This window comes from Ranitomeya imitator, chromosome 1 (assembly GCF_032444005.1).
Source record: "Ranitomeya imitator isolate aRanImi1 chromosome 1, aRanImi1.pri, whole genome shotgun sequence".
In the NCBI taxonomy this organism is placed as follows: domain Eukaryota; kingdom Metazoa; phylum Chordata; class Amphibia; order Anura; family Dendrobatidae; genus Ranitomeya; species Ranitomeya imitator.
In genome coordinates, this window is record NC_091282.1 from 97,346,410 (window position 1) to 97,373,850 (window position 27,441).

The window sequence follows — 27,441 nt, forward strand, 5'->3', positions numbered from 1 at the left end:
TAGGCAGTGCTTTATCAAAAATATTTTATAAGATGTTACAAATGAGACAATTGCAAATATGTACATGGGTAATTATAACATAAAGGGAATAAATGAGAAAAGTATCACTCACATGTTAAAAGCATGGCGGGCACCCCAGGCTAGTGCAGTTTCCATACATCCCAGTCCATGGGATGTACTCAGCTCTTCCAGGACAATAGGACAAGAAGTCCAGAAGAAGAAATCAAGCAGAGCGAGTCAGCTGGGGATGTGTGCAGTCAGTTATACTTTCAAGGCTGTGACATCACAGAAAGGCGGGTTTATCCAGACCCTCCTCTCTCTACATTCTGAGTACTTCAATCTTAAATTTATCTACTTGCTATAACTTTGCTACAAAACATGACAGAGTCAGACTCAACCGATCATTCATCTCGGATTAACGTGAGCATTCTAATGAGATCAAATATGTCCTAACTGGGATACATATTCACAGAGACATCCCTACTTCTTTACCAGATGGAGTTAGAAGCCCGAGTTTCATGGGATGTGTAGATACACCGAGTGAGACTAAGAATATATATTTTTGTATTTCTAGCTTAAATCGTTTGCCTAATATCTAACAAAAACTAAACAAAGAATCTTTCATGAATTTTTGGAGCCACTTTTCCTTATAGCTGAACAAGAGCTTACACAGGAAATGCCAGTCGTAAATTCCATTCGGCAATAAAACCTCTCTTCCCCCATACTCTCAGAGAAGGAAAGCCAGGATTTGCAGCTACAAACTGTTACTCCAAGAAGGGGGGCTTAGCCCACGCAGGCTAGCGAGAGAACTACTTATGATATTTCATACCATATCGTGACACCTCCCCCTTTTGGTGTGCGCTAGGGAGGTAGAACCCGACGGTATGCCTCCATGGGCACCTCAGTAGGTTCACCCTGGCGGGAGAGTCCATCTGCATTCCCATGCTCCCTGCCCGTTTTGTGTTCAATGGTGAAGTCAAACTGCTGAAGGGCAAGGCTCCAGCGTAGCAACCTGCCGTTGGTTCCACACATGGCGTTTAGCCAGCGCAGAGGGTTGTGGTCGGTCACCACAGTGAAAGTGTGACCATACAAGTAGGGCTGCAAGCGCTGCAGGGCCCAGACTATGGCCAGGCACTCCTTCTCGATTGTGGAGTAGGCCACTTCCCTCGGCAAAAGTTTCCAGCTCAGATATAACACGGGGTGCTCTTGGTCCTCTGAGTCAACCTGGCTGAGCACAGCACCCAGGCCAAACTCGCTGGCGTCGGTCTGCACCAAGAACGGTCGACTGCTGTCGACTGCTTTCAACACAGGGGCGTTGCACAGTGCGGTTTTCAACGCCTGGAAGGCCCCCTCACAGCCATCTGTCCAGGTGACGATGTGGGGTAGCTTCTTCCTGGTGAGGTCCGTCAAAGGTTTTGCCAGGCTACTATAGTGCTGTACGAAGCGCCTATAGTACCCTGCAGTGCCCAAGAAGGACATCACCTGTTTCTTGGTCACGGGAGTGGGCCAGTTCACGATCACTCCCACTTTGTCAGGCTCTGGCTTCAGGGTGTTCCCGCCTACCCGGTGCCCCAGGTAGTGAACCTCCCTCATGCCCATCTGACACTTTCCCGGCTTGATAGTCAGTCCTGCTTGGTGAATCCGCCTGAGCACCTCCTCGAGATGCTGCAGGTGTTCCTCCCAGGAGGAACTGAAGATGGCAATGTCATCCAAGTACGCCACGGCGTACTTCTCCAGTCCCCGAAGCTGGAGGTTGACCATCCGCTGGAAAGTGGCAGGGGCATTCTTCATGCTGAAGGGCATGACCGTGGACTCGTACAGTCCGAAGGGCGTGATAAAGGCGGACTTCTCCTGCGCCTCGGGTCTCAGGGGAATCTGCCAGTATCCTCTACTCAAATCCATTATTGTCAGGTATTTTGCGCCAGCTAACTTCTCAAGCAGCTCCTCGATGCGCGGCATGGGGTGCGCGTCCGAGGCTGTAATGGCGTTGAGCCCCCTGTAGTCCACGCAGAACCGGGTGGTCCGGTCCTTCTTTGGCACGAGAACTACAGGTGAGGCCCACGCACTCTTTGACCGTCGAATCACCCCCAGCTGTAACATCTCATCGATCTCTTGGCGCATAATCTGCTGCACCTGGTCAGAGATTCGATAGGGTGTTCGCCGTAGTGGGGCGTGATTCCCGGTGTCCACCTCGTGGACGGCTAACTCAGTCCTCCCAGGTCGGTTGGAGAACACGACCCGGAAGGGTTCCAGGGTGGTTTGCAACTGCACCCGCTGGGGTTCAGTTAACGAGGCGCTTACCTCCACATCCTCGATGGACCCATTGGCCTTGGCTTGGGCCAGCAAGTCCAGGAGGGTGTCTTCCTCACCGTCTTCGGGCAAGCTGCAGACCGGTAGGACGAAAGGTTCACGTTCGTGATGAGCCTTCATCATGTTGACGTGAAAGGCCTTTCGCCTACCCCGAGCGTGGTCAAGTGTGACCACGTAAGTGACCGGGTTGAGCTGTTGGTGGACGACGTACGGGCCCTCCCAGGCAGCCTGAAGCGTATCCGTTGGTACGGGGACCAGCACCCACACCTTTTGACCCACGTGGTAGGTCCGCTCCCGGGCGTTCTGGTCGTACCAGTGCTTCTGATCAGCCTGAGCCTGCGTCATGTTGTCATGCACCAACTGCGTCAAGGTCTGCATCTTGTCACGGAAGCGCATGACATACTCCACTATGGACACTTCAGAAGGGTTCAGCTCCTCTTCCCAGGATTCTCTTACCAACCCAAGGGGTCCCCGGACTCGCCTGCCGTACAGGAGCTCGAAGGGGGAGAACCCCGTCGAGGCCTGCGGAACCTCTCGGTAAGCAAACAGCAGGTGTGGGAGGTACCGCTCCCAGTCGCGCCCTTGGGTCTCAACCAGCATGCGTAGCATCTGTTTGAGGGTACCATTGAAGCGTTCACACAAGCCATTGGTCTGTGGGTGATACGCACTCGATACCAGGTGCTTCACCTGCATTCTCTTACAGAGAGCCTCCATTAGGCGAGACATAAATTGGGTTCCTTGATCAGTAAGCATTTCCCTGGGAAATCCTACACGTGAAAAGATAGCCAACAGGGCATCCGCCACCTTATCTGCCCTAGTTGACGACAGAGCTACTGCCTCTGGGTACCGGGTAGCATAGTCTACCACAGTAAGGATGTATTGCTTTCCAGAGCTGCTGGGGACGGCCAGCGGGCCCACAATGTCCACCGCGATCCTCTGGAAAGGCTCCTCTATTACTGGCAAAGGGATCAGGGGAGCCTTAATAGCAGGCCCCGCCTTCCCCACTCTTTGACAAGTGATACAGGAGCGGCAGTAGTTTGACACATCTGTCCCCATCTTAGGCCAATAGAAGTGTTGAGACAGCCGGGCCTTAGTTTTGCTGATCCCCAAGTGTCCAGCTAGCGGGATCTCATGGGCAATCCGCAACAACTCACCCCGGAATTGCTGCGGGACGACCAGCTGTCTTTCCCTCAACCACTCCTTTTGTGATTCTCCGGGTACTGTCTCCCGGTACAACCTTCCTTGTTCCCAGAACACCTTCTCCTTATCAGCCTCGGAGAAGTGCGTCCCGGCAAGTTGTCTCAAACTCTCTAGGCTCGCATCTGTGTGCAGAGCGGCCTGAAACTCCTGGCTAGGGGAAGCCAGAAGCGACGTCAGGGTCCCTTCCCCACGGGAACCCTCTTGGACCTGCTCTGGGTCCACCTCTGGTTCAGTCACAGTGATGACTGAGGAGGGTCCGGAAGGCTGACAGTTATCTGCGTTCCGGGCACTCTGACTGCGGGTGACAGCAGCTACGTAGGCTGTCTCCCCGGGGATTTCTACAGTCCCATCAGCCGGCGCTGCTATGGGCTCTACCTCCCCATCCACCCCCAACACTCCAGGGGCAGTGCTACTTATGGGCCAGTTACCTTCCTCGGTGGCACTGGTCACTTTCATGGCATCACCTTCCTCACGGTTCCCATGCATCTCCCCATTTCCTGTAGCACCGACACTTGCCCCTGTTAGGGGTTCCTCATCCGTCTCACTCCGCAGAGCGACGTGGCTGGGCACGCCTGTACCTATGGACACATTAACCTTCACAGAAAAATCATTATCCGGTTCAGCTGGCACAGGTACAACATTTTCACCATCAATCCTAGGAAAAAAATGGTTAATAGATGCATCATTACAAGATAAAGCATGGTCAGGTAACACATGCGATCTCCCATCATCATCATCATCATCATCAGGGTTAACTTTACCCTCATTAGTAGATTGGGGAGGGGTGTCGGGGACGTAGTGTGCAAACATCCTCCCCAAATCAGTCCCCAACAAAACATCAGTGGGCAAATTATCCGACAGCCCCACTTCCTTCACCCCGCTCCCAGCACCCCAATCAATAAAAACCCGGGCCATCGGTAAGGGACAGCTGATGCCCCCAATCCCAGTGACAGTTAGGGTTTTCCCCGGAGTGATTTCTTCAGGGGCCGCCAGTTCGGGTCGGATGAGGGTTCGTTCAGCCCCGGTGTCCTTGAGGCCTGTAGCAACGTGGCCTCCCACAGTGACGGGCTGTACGTTGTCACACACCCTCCCAACCAGACCACCCACCAAAAGAACTGCTGCATTAGGCCCTGGGGCCTTGGCTGGGGTGTTCTTCTGCTTAGCTGGGCAGTAGGTACTGATATGACCAGTCTGATTGCAGGTGAAACACTTGCGAGGTTCGGTGGTAGGTCTGGTGTTGTTGGCCACAGGGCCAGGACCTCTGGTGTGTTGGCTGGCAGGGGTACTGGCGTTTGTTGCAGGCTTACCCCCTCTCCAGCTGGTGGTGACTGGCTTCCGCACTTCCGATCTACGGTTGGCTTCATAGGCATCGGCAAGCTGCGCTGCTTTCGTCACGTCTTTGGGTTCTCTGTCCATCACGAACTGTCGCACCTCAGCTGGGCAAAGATGAAAGAACTGGTCTTTGATCATCAGGTCTCGCAGCGGTGCAAAGGTGGTCACTGACAGTCCTTGGGTCCACTGGTCAAAGTGGGTCCCCAGTCCATGCACCACATCACTGTAGCTGCCGTGTGGGCCACGTTGGAGGGTCCGGAACTTTCTACGGTACACCTCGGGTGTAAGCTGGTACTTGGCTATCAGAGCCTGCTTGATGGCCTCATAGTCACCATCTTGTTCTTGAGGGAGGGCAGCAAATGCATCCAGAGCTTTACCTCTCAGCCCTGGTGTCAGGTATCGGGCCCATTCATCTGTAGGCAGCCGGTACTGTCTGCAGGCTTTCTCAAAGGCCCGCAGAAAAGTGTCCAAGTCTCCGTCCTTCTCCATAACAGGGAAGTGATCGGGCCGGGGCTTCGGTATCTGAGCGCTGCTGGGCTCACGTCTCTGGGCGGTGGAGGGCATCCCCCCCTGCCGGAGCATCTCCAGTTCACGTTCTCGCTGGGCTTGGCGCTCGGCTCTCTCAGCCTCTCGCTGGGCCTCTCGTTCGGCTCGGGCCTCCTGCCGATACTGCTGAATCAGCCGTAGGCGTCCCTCATGGTCATCAGTGGGGAGTTCTTCCAAGGCCGCCTGCAGGTGGAGGTCCAATTCGCCCGGATTGCTAACAGGGCCGGCATTCAGTGGTTGGACCTCTGCTGCAGCACCATGTTCGCTGGTGCTGGCTTCTGCGGCCTCTGGGCTCTGTGACCTGGCTTGGTCGGCTTCAAATTGCACCAGTTCAGCGACCATTTGAGTCTTGGTCTTACCCTGGGGGTTCAGGCCATGGTACGTGCATATCCCAGCAAGAGAGTCCTTCTTCTGCTGGTTGTACCAGGCTTCCCCTTTCGCAGCCATGGTTGCCAAATAAAAGATAGGATAGAAAAACGAAGAGAAAGGGAAGGGATAATTACCAGTACGCAATTGTCTCACAACTAAAAAGCACTGAGTTCGTTCTCCAAACTTATTTGCGCAGAGTCCTCGCAAGAACTTTCTGCAAGTTTTTAGTGAGAGGAATGATTACTCAAACCAAATCACTAATGCTCTAAGATATCCCACCGCCTTGCCACCAATTGTCACGATTCCCCTGACCGCTGTCACCAATGGGTCAGGATTCACAACGTGACCGTCACCCCTACGTCACGGATTGAGGTGACTTTAGGCCAACAGACGGCTATCACATGTGCAGGGGGGCTTATCTTAGTTATCCCTCCACTCCACGATGTGATGAAAAACCACACACAAGGCTATTGACCTCTTGCTTACAGCAGGGGCTTATTTTAGGTATCCCACTGCTTTTCTATATACCACGAACTGCAGGGATTTATGTATATCCCGCTTACAGTTCCACTTAACACTTGCAGCTCTCTGGCGCCCCCCTTACTCTCAGGTCAGATTAGGTACTGCACCCTGGGTAATTAGTCGCCAGAAAGGCTGCCTGCTATGTACTGGCTATTGGGCACGCTGCAGCGACGCGATAACTACTCCCACTTAGGCAGGATCAATAATTATCAATGCCGCAGTCGCTATAACGCCACCCAACTACCCGGTACAAAACGTATGCTGCCACCAGCTTCGATTAAACGGGTCCGAAGCTAACCCAACACAACAGTAGAGTATTTCCCTTCAAGAGACTTAGGGTACGGTTTAGAACAAAAGAACGAACTAATATGAAATATTATATTCCATAAAAATTAGGCAGTGCTTTATCAAAAATATTTTGTAAGATGTTACAAATGAGACAATTGCAAATATGTACATGGGTAATTATAACATAAAGGGAATAAATGAGAAAAGTATCACTCACATGTTAAAAGCATGGCGGGCACCCCAGGCTAGTGCAGTTTCCATACATCCCAGTCCATGGGATGTACTCAGCTCTTCCAGGACAATAGGACAAGAAGTCCAGAAGAAGAAATCAAGCAGAGCGAGTCAGCTGGGGATGTGTGCAGCCAGTTATACTTTCAAGGCTGTGACATCACAGAAAGGCGGGTTTATCCAGAACCTCCTCTCTCTACATTCTGAGTACTTCAATCTTAAATTTATCTACTTGCTATAACTTTGCTACAAAACATGACAGAGTCAGACTCAACCTATCATTCATCTCGGATTAACGTGAGCATTCTAATGAGATCAAATATGTCCTAACTGGGATACATATTCACAGAGACATCCCTACTTCTTTACCAGATGGAGTTAGAAGCCCGAGTTTCATGGGATGTGTAGATACACCGAGTGAGACTAAGAATATATATTTTCGTATTTCTAGCTTAAATCGTTTGCCTAATATCTAACAAAAACTAAACAAAGAATCTTTCATGAATTTTTGGAGCCACTTTTCCTTATAGCTGAACAAGAGCTTACACAGGAAATGCCAGTCGTGAATTCCATTCGGCAATAAAACCTCTCTTCCCCCATACTATCACAGAAGGAAAGCCAGGAATTTTCAGCTACAAACTGTTACTCCAAGAAGGGGGGCTTAGCCCACGCAGGCTAGCGAGAGAACTACTTATGATATTTCATACCATATCGTGACACTGCCCATATATAGTACAGTGCAAACCACTGAACCACCATGCTGCCCATATATAGTACAGTGCTAACCACTGAACCGCTGTGCTGTCCATATATAGTACAGTGCTAACCACTGAACCACCATGCTGCCCATATATAGTACAGTGCAAACCACTGAACCACCATGCTGCCCATATATAGTACAGTGCTAACCACTGAACCGCTGTGCTGTCCATATATAGTACAGTGCTAACCACTGAACCACCATGCTGCCCATATATAGTACAGTTCTAACCACTGAACCACCATGCTGCCCATATATAGTACAGTGCTAACCACTGAACCGCTGTGCTGTCCATATATAGTACAGTGCTAACCACTATGCTGCCCATATATAGTACAGTGCTAACCACTGAACCACCATGCTGCCCATATATAGTACAGTGCTAACCACTGAACCACCATGCTGCCCATATATAGTACAGTGCTAACCACTGAACCACCGTGCTGCCCATATATAGTACAGTGCTAACCACTGAGCCACCGTGCTGCTCATATATAGTACAGTGCTAACCACTGAACCACCATGCTGCCCATATATAGTACAGTGCTAACCACTGAACCACCATGCTGCCCATATATAGTACAGTGCTATCCACTGAGCCACCGTGCTGCTCATATATAGTACAGTGCTAACCACTGAACCACCATGCTGCCCATATATAGTACAGTGCTAACCACTGAACCGCTGTGCTGTCCATATATAGTACAGTGCTAACCACTGAACCACCATGCTGCCCATATATAGTACAGTGCTAACCACTGAACCGCTGTGCTGTCCATATATAGTACAGTGCTAACCACTGAACCACCATGCTGCCCATATATAGTACAGTGCTAACCACTGAACCGCTGTGCTGTCCATATATAGTACAGTGCTAACCACTGAACCACCGTGCTGCCCATATATAGTACAGTGCTAACCACTGAACCACCATGCTGCCCATATATAGTACAGTGCTAACCACTGAACCACCATGCTGCCCATATATAGTACAGTGCTAACCACTGAACCACCATGCTGCCCATATATAGTACAGTGCTAACCACTGAACCACCATGCTGCCCATATATAGTACAGTGCTAACCACTGAACCACCATGCTGCCCATATATAGTACAGTGCTAACCACTGAACCACCATGCTGCCCATATATAGTACAGTGCTAACCACTGAACCACCATGCTGCCCATATATAGTACAGTGCTAACCACTGAACCACCATGCTGCCCATATATAGTACAGTGCTAACCACTGAACCACCATGCTGCCCATATATAGTACAGTGCTAACCACTGAGCCACCGTGCTGCTCATATATAGTACAGTGCTAACCACTGAACCACCGTGCTGCCCATATATAGTACAGTGCTAACCACTGAACCACCGTGCTGCCCATATATAGTACAGTGCTAACCACTGAACCACCATGCTGCCCATATATAGTACAGTGCTAACCACTGAACCACCATGCTGCCCATATATAGTACAATGCTAATGACTGAGCCGCTGTGCTGTCCATATATAGTACAGTGCTAACCACTGAGTCACATGCTGCCCATATATATTCTGAGTCACTATGCTACCCCTATAAAGTACAGTGCTATCCACTGTGCAAACATTCTGCCCATATATAGTAGTGCTAACCACTGAGCCATTATGATTCCCATATACAGTACAATGCTAATCACTGAGTCACTATGCTGCCCCTATAAAGTACAGTGCTAACACTGAGCTGCCGTGCTGCCCATATATAGTACAGTGCTAATCACTGAGCCAATATGCTGCCCATACAGTATATAGTGCAATGCTAACCACTGAGCCGCTGTGCTGTCCATATAGGTTTTCAAGATGTTAAAAGTAATGGTCTGCACTTTTTCTAGCAACAGTATATCCTATATAAACATAGTTATTTTAGCAATTCTTAATGGCCAGTGGCCGCCTTAGAAGATCAAGCGGGACTATCTTTATGATTTTGGGTTTTCCTGTCCTTTTTGGGGCCGATTCCCCACCCCCATCATTACTGACACGTAGTTCCCATAGCGGCCGCCTTGGCCATGCCAGTCATATATATACAGTATAATGTTACCCACATGTATTGTAACCTACAAGTGCGGCAGTGTCAGCACATCGGGCCCTTTGCAACGTCCTCGCTTGTTTCTCGCCTCCGCTCTAATCTTGTCTGAATGAGATGAAGAGTAATTAGGAATTAGTCTTTATCCCGACCAAATCTAGTCGCTCGCATCGAACAAAGTGAAATAGATAACGGGAGCCAACTGTTCACCCGGCATATGCCAGAATACTTTGATACCGATGCCAAAAAATTAAACGGCAATGTAGCTGGATATTGGCTGGCCCCGTGGTCTGCTCGCAGAAATGTTCTGTGTGTCAGATGTGATTGTGTCCGGCGCTGGTGATGGGGTATTACTTCCAAGAGCGGTCAGGGATCCTGGATAATTACATGCAATGGAACATTTGCTCCGTATGCGTTTCCTTTCTTTTCTTTTTTTTTCTGTGCCATGAGGTGGTTTATGTAACCTTTTGCTATAATTCTATACATTTCCGAAAACAAAAACCCTGTTTCTCTCTGAAGCTGAAATTTCAGCACCTACAATCACGAGGATTAGTCTGAATCAGGTATTTTATAAGGCCTCTGTTTCCTGTACTTCTACACTACATATCCCCAAAACACCAGAAATCTACATCCGAGATGGCGTCACAGCAGTCAGTACAGCTTTGCCAAAGTGGTCATCTCGAAATCAAACCGTGTATTAGACCTGAAGAACGGAAGAAATCCTGAGCCGTTGGCGCTTCTGGTTTGAGAAGTCCAGATGGAATACAAAGTGGAGTCAGCGGGATGTAGGAAAATGACACTAAAAGTGCTCAAAATGTATAAAAACAACAAACGGGCATAAAGTGGAAAGTTACAAGTTTGTGCAAAACGTTACGATAACCGACCGGTGTCTTCATCAGGCAAATTGTTACCTAGTCCTTGGCTGCAATGTATACAGTAGGACAGGGGTCCCCAACCTGTAGCTCGGGAGCCACATGTGGCTTGCGGCCCTATGAATTGTGGCTCGCGGCTGTCTGCTAGAACTGGAGCTGATGCACCATGCTGACAAACGGGTATGAAAAGCACCTCTGAAAATGGTGAATTTTGTGAGCAGCCCTGCACAGAAGAGCATATCTGGATGAACATGTACTGGTCTTAGGGGTTTTGAGAAAATTTGAGTATGGTACGCTGGAGACAAGATGACACCACTCGTCAGAGGAGATGTTTGGAGCTGGATGTGACAGTGTCTTGGGAGTGCTTTATAGGAGAATACTGAATGGGGGTATTGTAGGAACCCCTGGATCTTTGTATACTGCTTTGGGGTGATTGATTTTTGTGGAAAAGCTTTGGTTACCATTATGCCTGTAATGGGGGCTTTGGTTGCCACTATTGTGAGGGGGTGGGAGCTGAATGTGGCTCGCGACCCTCTCTCAAGGCTGGATGTGGCTCGTAGCCCTCTGTCAGAGCTGAATGTGGCTCTCAAGGTCAGAAACGTTGGGGACCTCTGCAGTAGGACTACCGGAACGTTGTTAGGTGAAGTGGTCCCTGACCCCCCAAAAATTGCAAAAACACTATAAAAAGTAAAACGTGAGAATATATCTTGTACTGTGATATATAGAATTTGAGGACTTTTGCAAACTATTTATTTTGAATACTTAAATGCATCTAATTGGGGCTAAAAATCATTTTTGCAATTTTGGTTTTGATAAAAAATTGTGCTGCAGAAAGAGTTTACTGAAAATCCATCAGTAATACCGGTGACGGGGAGTTTGTGACTCGTTTTTGTCTTTGGCCTCATTCACACGTCCGTTTTTTTCACGGATAACACTCGTATCTTTGACAGTCTGTGGGGTAGTTCACATTTCAGATTTTAAAAATCTCGGAGACGTATCCAATATTGATCCGAGTGTCTAATCCAAATCAGCAATGCGAGTCTACGGGTCAGTGAAAAAAAATCTGACAGCACTCTGATGCCACCCGTTTTTTACTGACAGATGGGAAAAGATGGAGAAATGTTTTAATTTTTTTTTTACTTTTTTCTCATCCGTGAAATAAATTAATTAGCGATGAAAAGCTGGTCCGTTTTTTTCTCATAAAAACCCTCCGGTCTGAATGAGGCCTTTTTCTGATTTATGACCACAGACCACATCACAGTTCAGTGTGCCAGGAAACCTAGCGCCTGTGTAAGCAAAACGATGCAACATTTTTAATGAAACCCTATTGCAAACATAACTTTTAGCTGCAAATGCATGCATTTAAAGTAAACAATTAAGAAAAATGTCCTTAAAGATGGGTAATCCCGTAAGGTAGACTTGTAGTCAGGTGCGAGTACCCAGGACGTATACACAATGGTCAATTTGAAAAGAAGTTGTTGCATAACAACATAAAAAGGTGAAATCTTCACGTCCTCATCAAATGCACAACATAGCGCTACATTCATGGCATAATAAAATGTCATTTACTGAGATGTTTCTATATGAATCAAGTCTCCTTTGTGCTCGATATAAATGGAAATATTTGGAGTTTTCAGTAAGGCTACTTTCACACTAGCGTTAACTGCAATCTGTCACAATCCGTCATTTTGCAGAAAAAACGCATCCTGCAAAAGAGCTTGCAGGATGCGTTTTTTCCCCATAGACTTGTATTGACGACGGATTGCCACACGTCGCATCCGTCGTGCGACGGATGCATCGTGCTTTGGTGGACCGTCGGGAGCAAAAAACGCTACATGTAACATTTTTTTCTCCTGACGGACCGCTTTTTCCGACCGCGCGTGCGCGGCCGGAACCCCGCCCCCACCTCCCCGCGCCTCACAATGGGGCAGCGGATGCGCCGGAGAAATGCATCCGCTGCCTCCGTTGTGCAGTGCGTTAAACGCTAGCGTCGGAATCTCTGCCCGACGCATTGCGACGGGGAGATTCCGACGCTAGTGTGAAAGTAGCCTAAGGAGTTAATAATGGGTTCTGGCCACTTGCTGCCCACACAGCTGCTGAGCTTGTCACAATGTATCAGTATATATGCAAAGCTCAGATGTTGCTGCTCCTGTAAGCTCTACTAACCCTGTAGATCCTGGATGCAATTGTAGAAAAGACTATATCACTTGGGGGATGGTCAATAATCCATCATGATGGCAGGACATGCTCAAAGGTGCTACATCCATGGCGAGGCAGCTGCATTGCTTTTCTTCAGCCTCTGAAATTCGGACACAATCCTGATAAGATTTCCAGTTATGGACAGCCAGGCCCCTCCCGTTCTCCTAGACTTCCCCAGAGTGGATGGAGATGTCATCGGTGCTTACCAACAGACATGGATGAACCAGTGCATGTGCAGCTGCTTGTCCTTCTCTGGAACAGTCGGCCGGGTGTTATCATTAACCTGATACAAATAAGCCCCTTACACACTGTTCGCTCTACGTATTCTTTTCCTGAGTAAATCAAGCTGCTGACTGTCCCAAGCCCCTAGGACTTTTCAGCCCAATCTGGTCCATATGAAGGCAGTGAAAAATACAGAAGGGAGTATGGACTACAATGTGTTTCTGAGAATCCAAACACAGTAACATTTCAATTATTATAATTGATCAAAGGATGTTTGCTCAGAAATTGAATTAGAATGAATTAGGACTGACATTGATTTGGCAACTGTTTCCATCTCCGCTGGCAGGAGCACAAAGGATAAGCAGCTTTTGGGAGAACGTTACTTGGATGGCCTTTGTTATCCTGAGCAGATTCTCCCGCAGCGGCCTAAGTGCATCTCATGTAGTGTATGGCTGCACAACTACGAGTCCTCAGCTGTCCTGCCTGTTTTTATTTAGGACTTGCAAATAACACACTTGTAAACCTAGCTCCTGACGTTGCTGATTTTGTTTGCGAGGATGAAATGTCCAGTTCCTATGTTTCTTGGTGAGGTCTAGTAGGAATTTCCTATTCTTATCAGTATTCCGTAGTGAGATACTTGCAGCTGCCACGTGAACATTGAGTGCAGACTGTGACTAATGCAGCTCTCTCTTCCTCTTCTACAGCAGGAAGTCCCAGCAATCTCAAGTACTAAATGGCAACATCATTGCACCCAAACTGGTCAGTTGTTAGTCTATTTCGCAAGTGAAGGAAACTCCCTTTTGCAAGTCACTTTCCCACTTAACAAGCTGTCACAATAACTTTCAGTTGACAAGGACAAGCCATTGCCAGCTTAGGAGAGAAATTGCCGTTTTCCTTTCGAAAGTCTAATCATTTACCAAATAAAAACACCCAAATCAACAAGACCGGTATCTTGTACAGCCGTCATGATGAAGAGTGTGCTCACGAAAAATGCCCCAAATAATGTGGCTTGTGCCTCATTATGAACTTGGAACACCTTTCAGCTGCTGTTCACCACCTCAAAGAATTTGTTGGTTCCTTCCACCCTGCCCCTTGTCCTACTAAACTTCATCCACTTTTCCAAAAATGGGAGTAAAAAGGCCAAAAGTTTCAGAAATCATGCGGAATTACTAGTTGCCCAAAATTGTCTAAAATTGCTTATTTCACCAGAACCATAAAGCTCCATTCAGATGTGTTATTTTGCAGCTTTTCCTAGAACTCTACATTGCGTTATTCTCCTCTATCCGTTCTTGTTTCATGTGCACATTTAAATTCCCAGGGGAGCATTGCATGACCTAGAAGCATAGCACAGCATTTTAGTCCTGGGTTCAAATCCCACCAAGGACAACATTGGCAAGGAGTTTGTATATTCTACCCGTGTTTACGTGGGTTTAGTGCAGGTTCTCTGTTTTCCCCCCACACTCCAAAGACATACTGATAGTCCCTCAAGGCTCTGTCCTAGGGCCCCTACTTTTTTCCATCTATACCCTTGGCCTAGGACATCTCATAGAGTCCTATGGCTTCCAGTACCACCTGTATGCGGACGACACTCAGATCTACCTCTCTGGCCCAGATGTCACCTCCCTGCTGTCCAGAATCCCGGAGTGTCTATCACCCATATCCTCCTTCTTCACCTCTCGCTTCCTCAAACTCAATGTAGACAAAACCGAACTCATCATCTTTCCTCTACCTCGTGTATCTCCCCTACCCGATCTATCTATTATGGTATACTGCATCACGCTCTCTCCCGCACCTGTAATCCGCTGCCTTGGAGTAACTCTCGACTCTGCCCTGTCCTTCAAACCGCACGTCCAAACTCTTGCCACCTCATGTCGCCTTCATCTAAAAAATATTGCCAGAATCTTTCCCTTCCTCAGCCCTCAATCTACTAAAACTCTTGTGCATGTCCTCATCATCTCCCGCCTCGATTACTGCAACACCCTCTTCTGTGGCCTCCCCGCTAACTCCCTTGCACCACTCCAGTCTGTCCTCAACTCTGCTGCTCGCCTAATCCACCTCACTACTCCCGTTTCTCCCCTCTGCAAATCCCTCCACTGGCTCACAATTCCCCAATGAATCCACTTCAAATACTAACACTGATCTACAAAGCCATCCACAACCTGTCCCTATATCTCTGAACTAATAACCCAATATCTTCGATCCTCCCAAGACCTCCTACTCTCCACCACACTTATTAGTTCCTCACACAACCGCCTCCAAGATTTTTCCCAAATATCCCCCATCCTCTGGATTCCATGCCTCAACACGTCCGATTATCCACCACCCTCGGGTCCTTCAGACGGAACCTGAAAACCCATCTCTTCAGAAAAGCCTACAGCCTGCAATAACCATTCTGCCGTCTCACCACCACCATAGCTGCTGCACCCCTGACCTTCTGTCTGTTCTCCATTATCCCGTAGAATGTAAGTCCGCAAGGACAGGGTCCTCTCCCCTCTGTACCAGTCGGTCATTGTAAATTTGTTTACTGGAAACGATATCTATAACTCTGTATGTAACCCCTTTCTCATGTACAGCACCATGGAACTAATGGCGCTATATAAATAAATAAATAATAATACTGATAGGGAATCTAGATTGTGAGCCCCAAAGGGGACAGGGATGATGATGTATGTAAAGTGCTGCTAAAAAAAATGGCATATATTAGTAAAATAAAGTAATAAATATGGGTTTATATTGACTTTTTAGGATTGCGTTCCTGACCTCTTCTTTGAAGAGGATACTTGAATGAAGAATTCGAGCAAACTGTTAAGAAAACAAATCCTATTTAACCCCTTTCTGACATATGACGTCCTATCCCGTCGAGGTGGGGTGGGCCCGTATGACCACCAACGGGATAGTACGTCATATGCGATCGGCCGCACTCACGGGGGGAGCGCGGGGGATTGCGGCCGGGTGTCAGCTGACTATCGCAGCTGACATCCGGCACTATGTGCCAGGAGCAGTCACAGACCGCTCCTGGCACATTAACCCCCGAAACACCGCGATCAAACATGATCGCAGTGTTCCGGCGGTATAGGGAAGCATCGCGCAGGGAGAGGGCTCCCTGCGTGCTTCCCTGAGACCCTCGGAGCAACGCGATGTGCTCGCGTTGCTACGAGGGTCTCCTACCTCCTTCCTGCAGTCCCCGGATCCAAAATGGTCCGGGTCCTGCAGGGAGGTGGTTTACCAGCTACTGCTCAGAGCAAGCGCTGGTAAGCCTGCAGACCTGCCTGTCAGATCGCTGATCTGACCCTATAACATGATGTCCCCTCCCCCCCCCCCGGGGCAATGTTATAGTGTAAAAATAAAAATGTTCAGCTGTGTAAAAAAAAAAAAAAAAAGATCATTAATAAAGAAAAAAAGATATTGTACCCATAAATACATTTTTTTTATCTAAATAAAAAAAACACAAAAGTACACATTTAGTATCACCGCATCCGACCTATAAAACTGTCCCGCTAGTTAACCCCTTCAGTGAACACCGTTAAAAAAAAAAAAAGAGAACGAGGCAAAAAACGCTTTATCATACCGCCAAACAAAAAGTGGAATAACACGCGATCAAAAAGACAGATATAAATAACCATGGTACCGCTGAAAACATCATCTTGTTCCACAAAAAACGAGCTGCCATACAGCATCATCAGCGAAAAAATAAAAAAAGTTATAGTCCTCAGAATAAAGCGCTGCAAAATGAATTATTTTTTATATAAAAGTTTTTATCGTATAAAAGCGCCAAAACATAAAAGAATGATATAAATGAGGTGTCGCTGTAATCGTACTGACCCGAAGAATAAAACTGCTTTATCAATTTTACGAAACGCGGAACGGTATAAACGCTCACCCCCCAAAAAAAGAAATTCTTGAATAGCTGGTTTTTGGTCATTCTGCCTCACAAAAATCGGAATAAAAAGCGATCAAAAAATGGCACATGCCTAAAAATGGTACCAATAAAAACGTCAACTCGTCCCGCAAAAAACAAGACCTCACATGACTCTGTGGACCAAAATATGGAAAAATTATAGCTCTCAAAATGTGGAGACGCAAAAACTATTTTTTGCAATAAAAAGCGTCTTTTGGTGTGTGACAGCTGCCAATCATAAAAATCCGCTAAAAATCCCGCTAGAAAAAAAAGTAAATCAAACCCCCCTTCATCACCCACTTAGTTAGGGAAAAACAATAAAATTAAAAACATTTTCCCATTAGGGTTGGGGCTAAATTTAGGGTTAGGGTTGGGGCTAAAGTTAGAGTTAGGATTACATTTACGGTTGGGATTAAGGTTAGGGATGTGTTGGATTTAGGGGTGTGGTTAAGGTTGGGATCAGGGTTAGGGGTGTGGTTGGGATTAGGGTTAGGAGCTTGTTCGGGTTAGGGGTGTGGTTAGGGGTGTGTTTGGATTAGGGTTTCAGTTATAATTGGGGAGTTTCCACTGTTTAGGCACATCAGGGGCTCTCCAAACGCGACATGGCGTCCGATCTCAATTCCAGCCAATTCTGCGTTAAAAAAGTAAAACCGTGCTCCTTCCCTTCCGAGCTCTCCGGTGTGCCCAAACAGGGGTTTACCTCAACATATGTGGTATCAGCGTGCTCAAGACAAATTGGACAACAACTTTTGGGGTCCAATTTCTCTTGTTACTCTTGGGAAAATAAAAATTTAGGGGCTAAAAAACCCTTTTTGTGGGAAAATTTTTTTATTTTATTTTCACGGCTTTGCGTTATAAACTGTAGTGAAACACTTGGGGGTTCAAAGCTCTCACAACGCATCTACATAAGTTCTTTAGGGGGTCTACTTTCCTAAATGGTGTCACTTGTGGAGGGTTTCAATGTTTAGGCACATCAGGGGCTCTCCAAACGCTACATGGCGTCCCATCTCAATTCCAGTCAATTTAGCATTGAAAAGTCAAACGGCGTTCCTTCCCTTCCGAGCTCTGCCATGCGCCCAAACAGTGGTTTACCCCTACATATGGGGTATCGAGTTTGCATCTCGGCTTTGGGAAAATGGCGGCCGCGATCTCTAATGCGCACGCGCGGCTGCCCGCGGCCATTTTCCTGAAGCCCCGTGCAGCAGAGCACTCCATCTGCGCACGCGCGGCCCCAGGAAGATGGCCGCCCCCACCGATGCAAGGGATTACAGCGCAGATCGCGCGCTGTGTCTTCACGTGGGCGCAGGGAAGTCGGAACTCTGGACATGCGCACACCACTACGCCACCAACGGAAAGCTGGGGAAGAAAAGAGCGCTGTGAACACGCCCACCTGACCAGACCAGCCTGATTGACAGGCGAAAACGGCGACTTTGGTAATGTATTTCTCAGCATACATGGGGAATCGGGGTACACTACATACACTATAGTAACGCACAGCGCAGGCCCTATTTAACAGTATTTATAGCTCAATCTCAAAAAACGGGGTGACAGGTTCCCTTTAAACATTCCAAAAATTCCTGTGAAACACCTGAAGGGTTAATAAACTTCTTGAATGTGGTTTTGAGCACCTTGAGGGGTGCAGTTTTTAGAATGGTGTCACACTTGGTTATTTTCTATCATATAGACCCCTCAAAATGACTTCAAATGTGATGTGGTCCCTAAAAAAAAATTGGTGTTGTAAAAACGAGAAATTGCTGGTCAACTTTTAACCCTTATAACTCCCTAACAAAAAAAATTTTGGTTCCAAAATTGTGCTGATGTAAAGTAGACATGTGGGAAATGTTCCTTACTATTAAGTATTTTCTGTGACATATCTCTGTGATTTAAGGGCATAAAATTCAAAGTTGGAAAATTGCTAAATTTTCTCTAAATTTCTGTTTTTTACACAAATAAACGCAGGTAATATCAAAGAAATTTTACCACTATCATGAAGTACAATATGTCACGAGAAAACAGTGTCAGAATCATCAGGATCCGTTGAAGCGTTCGAGTTATAACCTCATAAAGGGACAGTGGTCAGAATTGTAAAAACTGGCCCGGTCATTAACGTGCAAACCACCCTTGGGGGTAAAGGGGTTAAAAACCACGGGAAGCAAGTTTTTCTGAAATACCGTATATACTCGAGTATAAGCCGAGATTTTCAGCCCATTTTTTTGGGCTGAAAGTCCCCCTCTCGGCTTATACTCGAGTCATATACCCGGGTGTCAGCAGGTGAGGGAGAGCGGGGGCTGTGTAGTCATACTTACCTGCTCCCAGCGCGGTCCCTGCAGTCCCTGGCTTCTCCGGCGCTGCAGATTCTTCCTGCACTGAGCGGTCACATGGCACCGCTCATTACAGAAATGAATAGGCAGCTCCACCCCCATAGGGGAGGAGCCGCATATTCATTTCTGTAATGATCGGTGCCATGTGACCGCTCAATTACAAGAAGAAGCCGCAGCGCCGGGGAAGCCAGGGACTGCAGGGACCGCGCCGCAGCAGGTAAGGGGAGCGCAGCGCTATAATTACCTGCTCCTCGCTCCGGCTCCGTCTGCAGCGTCCTCTAGCAGTGACGCTCAGGTTAGAGGGCGCTGTGACGTAGTCAGTGCGCGCCCTCTGCTGATCGTCAGTGCTGGAGACGGAGCCGCACGAGGAGCAGGTAATTATTGAAAGCGCCGGCGTCCTGAGCAAGAGAGGTGAGTGTGATTTTTTTTTTTTTTATGGCAGCACCAGCAGCATTCTAAGGAGCACCTATGGGGCCATAAAGGTGCAGAGCATATAAGGGGCACAGCATTATAAGGAGCTCCTATGGGGCCATAAAGGTGCAGAGCATATAAGGAGCACAGCATTCTAAGGAGCACCTATGGGGCCATAAAGGTGCAGAGCATATATGGGGCACAGCATTATAAGGAGCACCTATGGGGCCATAAAGGTGCAGAGCATATAAGGGGCACAGCATTATAAGGAGCACCTATGGGGCCATAAAGGTGCAGAGCTTTTATATGGGGCACAGCATTATAAGGAGCACCTATGGGGCCATAAAGGTGCAGAGCATATATGGGGCACAGCATTATAAGGAGCACCTATGGGGCCATAAAGGTGCAGAGCATATAAGGGGCACAGCATTATAAGGAGCACCTATGGGGCCATAAAGGTGCAGAGCATATATGGGGCACAGCATTATAAGGAGCACCTATGGGGCCATAAAGGTGCAGAGCATATATGGGGCACAGCATTATAAGGAGCATCTATGGGGCCATAATCAAAGGTGCAGAGCATATATGGCACAACATTATAAGGAGCATTTATGGGCCATAATCAAAGGTGCAGAGCATATATGGCACAGCATTATAAGGAGCATCTATGGGGCCATAATCAACGGTGCAGAGCATTCTATATAGCACAGTTGTATATGGAGCATCTATGGGGCAATAATGAACGGTATGGAGCATCTATTTTTATTTTTGAAATTCACCGGTAAATGCTGCATTTTCTACCCTAGGCTTATACTCGAGTCAATAAGTTTTCCCAGTTTTTTGTGGCAAAATTAGGGGGGTCGGCTTATACTCGGGTCGGCTTATACTCGAGTATATACGGTATACGAAATTGAGGATAGGAGAGCGATGAACCAGATGGCTTCTTGTTTCAATTTCTTCCAGGGTCTGTCTTAGGAAATCATTGACCAGCAGGGTTAATGTTACACACACAGATAAGGAGATGGTCAGGGTAATTTTTAGGCAGAAGTCTGGAGACTGTTTCACCTTTACAGATATTCGATCTCACCACAGGGATCCTGTCCACTTGAACCTTCAGGAAATCCTCTCCACCACTTATGTGACCAGATCAGATCCAACCTGACCGAATATATCACCTACATAATGTCCAGAATCTTATCTATTGAATTTTTCCATTTCAGGAGATCCTCAAGAATGAACAGTTAAGGAAGGAAATAAGCGCCAAAGGAGAGCAACTTTTGAAGATCGACGATGCAATGTCACACACCGAAGGCAAACATGCAGTTGAGTCCATGAGAACTCAGATCAAAGGACATGCTTCTGCTCCAGTGTACGAAAAACCAACCCCAACTGAGGAACCAACCAGCACCGCAAATACATTTGTGCCTGGATCGTGGAACCCACAGAAAAAGTAGTTGGAACACATGATATTAGGGCTTGTTTTTGAAAGTCTACATTATCTCTGAGGCTTCTCGTTTTTGATGCTTTAGTTTCTTTCTTGAATCTATTCCCAAGAGAGCAGTAGTGCAACTAAAGGGGCTTCAAAAATATGGTAAACAATATGGATGAAAATGCAGAATAAAGACCTACGCTCCATTTATTGTCTATGGGAGTGTGGTCACACAGGGGGCTTTGGAACCCCAGTTGTCATAATCAGTGAAGTCATAAGTCATACCCCAGCTATCATACCCTTATCATCCATCCGGGAGGTCATTCTTGTCCGACCAATAATTATCTTAGATGTATGACCCCATCCCTCCCCCCCCCCCCCCCCGAGTGCTGTAACTATGCAAAATACATCCTTTCCGTCCCTTGTTGGTTCTCTTATTTTTAGATATAGTATATGCTGATGGAGAATGAAAACAGTTGTAAGCTGGCCATAGACTTGAGATATTTAGCTGCAGACCATTGGCAGATCAGATCTTCTGACTGGCTCTGGTGGCCACACACAAGATTATCGGTGAAAGCTGGTCATTCACAGGTTTGAGAGTTAATTCACTATCAATGGGCAGAGAGGATGAAAGCTGCTGCCAAACACATTGCTCCGCGGCTTCTCTTTTTTTTTTCACATCAGTTGGGTAAGAGTCAGGAGAGCCACACCTACCGAAATCAGAGTGTTTGAGTGTCTTTTATGTAATGTGAATAGGAGCCTATAACTAGGCTGGATATTCTGATCTGCAGATAAATGTCTGTCTCGAGTGTACGAGCAGTTTTTCCATAAACCAGTTCCAAACTAATGGCTGCTCTTATCTGAGAAGTGTCTACAATTGTATCCAGGCTACGCAATGCTTCATGGGATAAAATAAGGCAGGGTTGACGTTTATGCAGTGCTGTACGCTGAGCACTGCATCAGATTTCCCTGTGAATCCCTAGAAAAACGAGATTCAGATGGAGCCACTTCTGACAGTGTCTGTGACTAGGCAAACACAAAAGAGACTATGCCTAAAAGATGAAGTGCCAAAAGAGAGGCTAAACGGGAGCCCAAAGTGGCCACATTATGGGGATCCATTATAATCCTGTTTCTCAGATGGAAACGAATACACACTACTCTGCGTAGAGCACTGTAGAAAGCTGGTTTCACACGTCTGGAAATTCAGCCCTTACTTTGTCGGAATACCAGGCTCGATGGCCAGGTCTCAACAGAGGTACAGGAATATATAAGGCAGGCAGCTTGGGCCAGGAGCCACGATGGTTGGGCTAGGAATTCCGACCTGAGCAAGCACGGTGTTTCACAAATGTGGAACCGACCAAATAGAGAAGCTTTCCCACTAATCTTGTTATTGTGTGGATATCCAGTAAGTGTGGTGATGTACTTACTGATCGCGGTCTTCCCAATCTCCAGCACCACTCAGGAGTCACGTAACTGTTATTCGGTCATTACAGTGTAGGTTTCATGGAGCCTACATTGTAAAAGTGACTTCCGGCTAACACACAGTGCAATCCGTCGAGTCAGAATAGCCACCGAGTTACCCAGAAGAGGAATGGGGCAGCGCTGAAAACAGGGTCAGATGGCGATCTGCGAGCATATTACGCTACATATAATCACACAGGTTTAAGCAGTGAAACGTTTGGCAGTCATGCTTCCTCACGTTGCAGCACAAGTCTCAGTGGTAGTTTTCCCCCAGGTTTCAGTCTGCAGGCCAGAGCATTGCTTAGGATGAGCACAATTGTATTTACTTCTCAGCAGGACTAAGTCTGTACTAGTTCTTAGTGTTCTTGTTCACAGACCGCAAGGACACGAACTAAAACACAACCACATCAACAGACAATAAAGGATGACATTTCTCCCTACTCTCAGATGTTGAATATTGTGCTATACATATTCCACTAGGGCTGGGAATACCGGACTACTTGGCCCACAAAAAATATTTCTGTATTGCAGATCATTGCACAGGTTCTTGGCCTCAGTTGTACATAAAAAAAAAACCCTCAATTGTGAATCCAGACTAAGGCCCGAGAAGCCAGCCATAATGCTCCCCGTCTACGTGCCCACACAAGCCCATTCGCTTTGTCGTACCGCTGCTATCCCAACCTCTACACAGAGTAACCAGAAAAAGTTGAGGTAATGATTAAAAACCACAGATTCTTTTATTTTTAAAGAAGCAAATAAAACTATGTACATATGTGCTCAGGCTGAATGAATTACTTGTAAAATATGCCAAAATCTGTCACTTATCTACTGGGAATTTATCCGTGCGACTGAGCAGAATCCTAATTAGAGAGCAGACTCTGTATACCGTATCCTGCACACCCCAGCGAGTCCAGTAATAACTTTTAAAGAGAAACTCTCAATTTAACAAACCTCTAACATGGTGGGGGTGCCAAGACCCCCACCGATTGCTTTGAAATGACGAGAAAGCAGGTAGAATCGACAGGCCTGCAGCGGTCTGGTTCTATGAATCCTTATATCGCTGGTTCTGGTCTCTGATGACTGTGAAACAGAAAAGAAGGTGCACTTCCCACATTTCAAAATAAACTGTTGTGCGTACAACTCTGGTCATTATTTATCCTACATTTTGCAATTTCCTCGCCCCAAACAGGCACTATTTCTCGAGATGCTGCAACAACTTTTTGTGTGCTCTTCTTATTTCTCCCTTCTGCTTCTCCATCAACTTCTATAGACAGCATTTGTAATTTGAACCCTTATAGAAGACAGACGTGTAGACAGATTTGAGCACTTTTTGCATGAATGATTAATGCAGTGTAGAATTGACTATGGGGGAAAATACCGTATATACTCGAGTATAAGCCGAGAATTTCAGCCCATTTTTTTAGGCTGAAATTGCCCCCTCAGCTTATACTCGAGTCATACCCAGGGGTCGGCAGGGGAGGAGAAGCGGCAGCTGTGTAATAATACTCACCTGCTCCTGGCACGGTCCCTGCACGTCTGTTCCCCGACGCCTGCAGCTTCTTCCTGCAGTGCGCGGTCACATGGTACCGCTCATTACAGTAATGAATATGGACCCGACTCCACTCCCATAGGGGTGGAGCCGTATATTCATTACTGTAATGAGCAGTACCATGTGACCGCTCAATACAGGAAGAAGCTGCCGGGGAACAGACGTGCAGGGACCGCGCCAGGAGCAGGTGAGTATAACGCAGTGCGCGATATTCACCTGCTCTCCGTTCCACCGTCGGCGCCGCTGCGTCTTCCCCGTCATCTGCAGTGACGCTCAGGTCAGAGGACGCGATTAGTGCGCGCCACCCTCTGCCTGAACAGTCAGTGCAGAGGACGGGGAAGACACAGCGGCACCCATCGGTGGAACGGGGAGCAGGTGAATATTGCAAGGGGCTGGGGGCCTGAGAGGCGAGTATGTAATTTTTTATATTTTTTAATCGCAGGAACAGCATATGGGGCAAATATCTCTATGGAGCATCTTATGGGGCCATGTGCAGCATTATGTGGGGCAAATATCTGTATGGGGCCATGTGCAGCATTATATGGGGCAAATATCTTATGGGGCAATAATCCGCATTTGTGGAGCATTATATTGGGCAAATGTGTCTATGGAGCATCTTATGGGGCCATAATCAGCATTTGTGCAGTTTTATATAGGGCAAATGTCTGTATGGAGCATCTTATGGAGCCAATCATAAAATGTATGGCGCATTATATGTGACGTATTTTGTATGGAGCATTATGGGGCCATCATAAACTGTATGGAGCATTATATGGGGCTCCTGATTCAATATGGATATTCAAAAACACTTAAACTACTGATGTCTCAATTAATTTTACTTTTATTGGTATCTATTTTTATTTTTGAAGTTTACCAGAATCTGCTGCATTTTCCACCTTAGGCTTATACTCAAGTCATTAAGTTTTCCCAGTTTTTTGTGGCAAAATTAAGGGGGGGGTTGGCTTATACTCGGGTCGGCTTATACTCGAGTATATACGGTAGGTTCACCCCTGCTCTCCCCTCTAATAAGATTGATCATCATGACTTTCACTGTTTTCTTAAAAAAATGCTATAAATGGGGTTAGCATTAGTGATTAGTGAGTGTGCTTAGATAAAGTGTTATCCGAGCATAATTTGGTGCTAACCGAGTGTCTTCGGCATTCTCAAAAGACTTGGTTACTTACCGGTAATGTGATTTCTCAGAGCCCATGACCACACCACGGAGAGAGGGGATCCGCCCTTCAGGGACAGGAAACCTACAGATAAAAGGGTGGTACCTCTCCCTCGCATAAGTTGGTTTACAGAGCATAGGAGGACCTCCAGGTTAATGACAACAAAAAAATATACTCTTCATCATATTGCTTATCAGAAAAAACACCATGCCTATACATAAGCACACTACAACCAGCAAAAACGTGCTCACCACACACGTGATGGGAGGGAATAAACGGGTGCTATCATGGGCTCTGAGAAATCCTGTTACTGGTAAGTAACTACGTCTTTCTCTATCCCCCATGACAGCACCATGGAGAGAATTACAGAGACTTGTAAATTAGGGAGGGACCTTGGCCTGAAGAACCCTTCTCCCGAAGGTTAAGTCAGAAGAAGAGACTAGGTCCAGCCGATAGTGCCTAAAAAAGGTGGAAGGTGATGACCAAGTGGCCGCCTTACAGATCTATTCTATTGATACCTCCACCCTTTCTGCCCAGGAGGTTGCCATTGCTCTTGTGGAATGAGCCTTCAGCCCCTCCGGGACGACTTTCCCACTGGATGAGTAGGAGTAGGCCAAGGCTATAGCATCTCTTATCCATCTTGCCAGGGTACTTTTGGAAGCTTTGAATCCCTTCCTAGGCCCCTGGAAACACACAGAGATCCTTCCTTTCTACGCCTTGGGTGGACTCTAGATACTGAACCTGACATCTAAGGTTTGGAATCTTTCTTCTTTCCTATTCTTAGGGCTTGTTTTCACTTGCGAGGAACACGTCCGTGTCTCGCATGTGGAAACGAAGCTCTGGCGCCGGCACTGTGGAGCGGAGCGTGCGGCCGCATAGCAACACATGGAGCCGCACGCTCCGCTCCGGAGTGCCGGCACCAGAGCTTTGTTTCCACATGCGAGACACGGACGTGTTCCTCGCAAGTGAAAACAAGCCCTTAGGGTTAGAGCTAAAGGAAGGAAGGACTACCTCCTGGGACCTATGGAACCGAGAAGCTACCTTTGGCAAGTAGGCTGGGTCAGGCTTTAAAACAACCCTATCATCTAGTATTTTTGTGAAGGGTGGACCTGCAGACAAGGCTTGAATATCACTTACTCCCCGTGCTGATGTCAAAGCCACAAGGAGAACAGTTTTGAAATATAGGATCTTGAGAAGGGTTGAATCTAGAGGCTCAAATGGAGGACCTGTTAGTGCTGATAGAACCAGATTTAAATCCCAAGATGGTAGCCTGACTATCAGCCTCTTGCGGCAGCTCTAATAAAACATGCTACCCATGGGTCGCCCTCTACATCATTAAATAACGCTCCTAGGGCTGCTACCTGTACTTTTAAGGTGCTGACTGCCAAGCTCCATTCTAGTCCCTTTTGTAAAAACTCAAGGATTGTAGTAATTGGGATCCCATCCTGAACAGTTACACCTCAGGTGGACAGGAACTTCCTCCAGGTCTTAACATAAGCTTTTGTGGTGACAGCTTTTCTACTCTTTAACAGGGTAGAAACTAAGTTCTCTGAAAAGCCTCTTTCCCTCAATAGCTCCCCCTTAAAGGGACTCTGTCACCTGAATTTGGCGGGACTGGTTTTGGGTCATATGGGCGGAGTTTTCGGGTGTTTGATTCACCCTTTCCTTACCCGCTGGCTGCATGCTGGCTGCAATATTGGATTGAAGTTCATTCTCTGTCCTCCATAGTACACGCCTGTGCAAAGCAATCTTGCCTTGTGCAGGCGTGTACTATGGAGGACAGAGAATGAACTTCAATCCAATATTGCAGCCAGCATGCAGCCAGCGGGTAAGGAAAGGGTGAATCAAACACCCAAAAACTCCGCCCATATGACCCAAAACCAGTCCCGCCAAATTCAGGTGACCGGTTCCCTTTAAATTCTATGCTTTTAAATGAAAGCTTGCTGCCCGAGGGTGGAACACCGGTCCCTGAGAAAGAAGGTCCAGGAAATCCGGCAGAACCCAAGTTCTTTTTTGGCCAGAGGGTCTATTAATATTAGTCTTGACCCGTCTTCCCTGACCTTCACCGTAGAACCACTGGGATGAGGATAGTTGGTGGAAAGGCGTACGCTAGACTGCGTCCATGGAATCATGAAGGCGTCTAAGGCTTGAGGATTCCTCCTGGGATCTAGAGAACAAAATGCTTCCACCTTCATCTTGCTGACATTGGCAAACAGATCTATGACTGGGGTTCTCCACATTTCCACAATCTGCTCGAAAATGGATGGTTTCAGAACCCATTCG

The 27,441-nt window shown here is 47.2% G+C and overlaps 1 protein-coding gene across 1 annotated transcript in view; it reads left to right on the plus strand.

The window, feature by feature from the left end:
- NDUFAF2 (NADH:ubiquinone oxidoreductase complex assembly factor 2) overlaps positions 1-23,577 on the plus strand; it is a 158,787-nt gene extending 135,210 nt beyond the window's left edge. The window contains exon 4 of the mRNA XM_069749090.1: positions 20,768-23,577. Coding sequence (XP_069605191.1) covers positions 20,768-21,001 — 234 coding nt within the window. The 3' untranslated portion in view covers positions 21,002-23,577. The remainder of the gene's footprint in view (positions 1-20,767) is intronic.
- Positions 23,578-27,441: the final 3,864 nt, after the last annotated feature.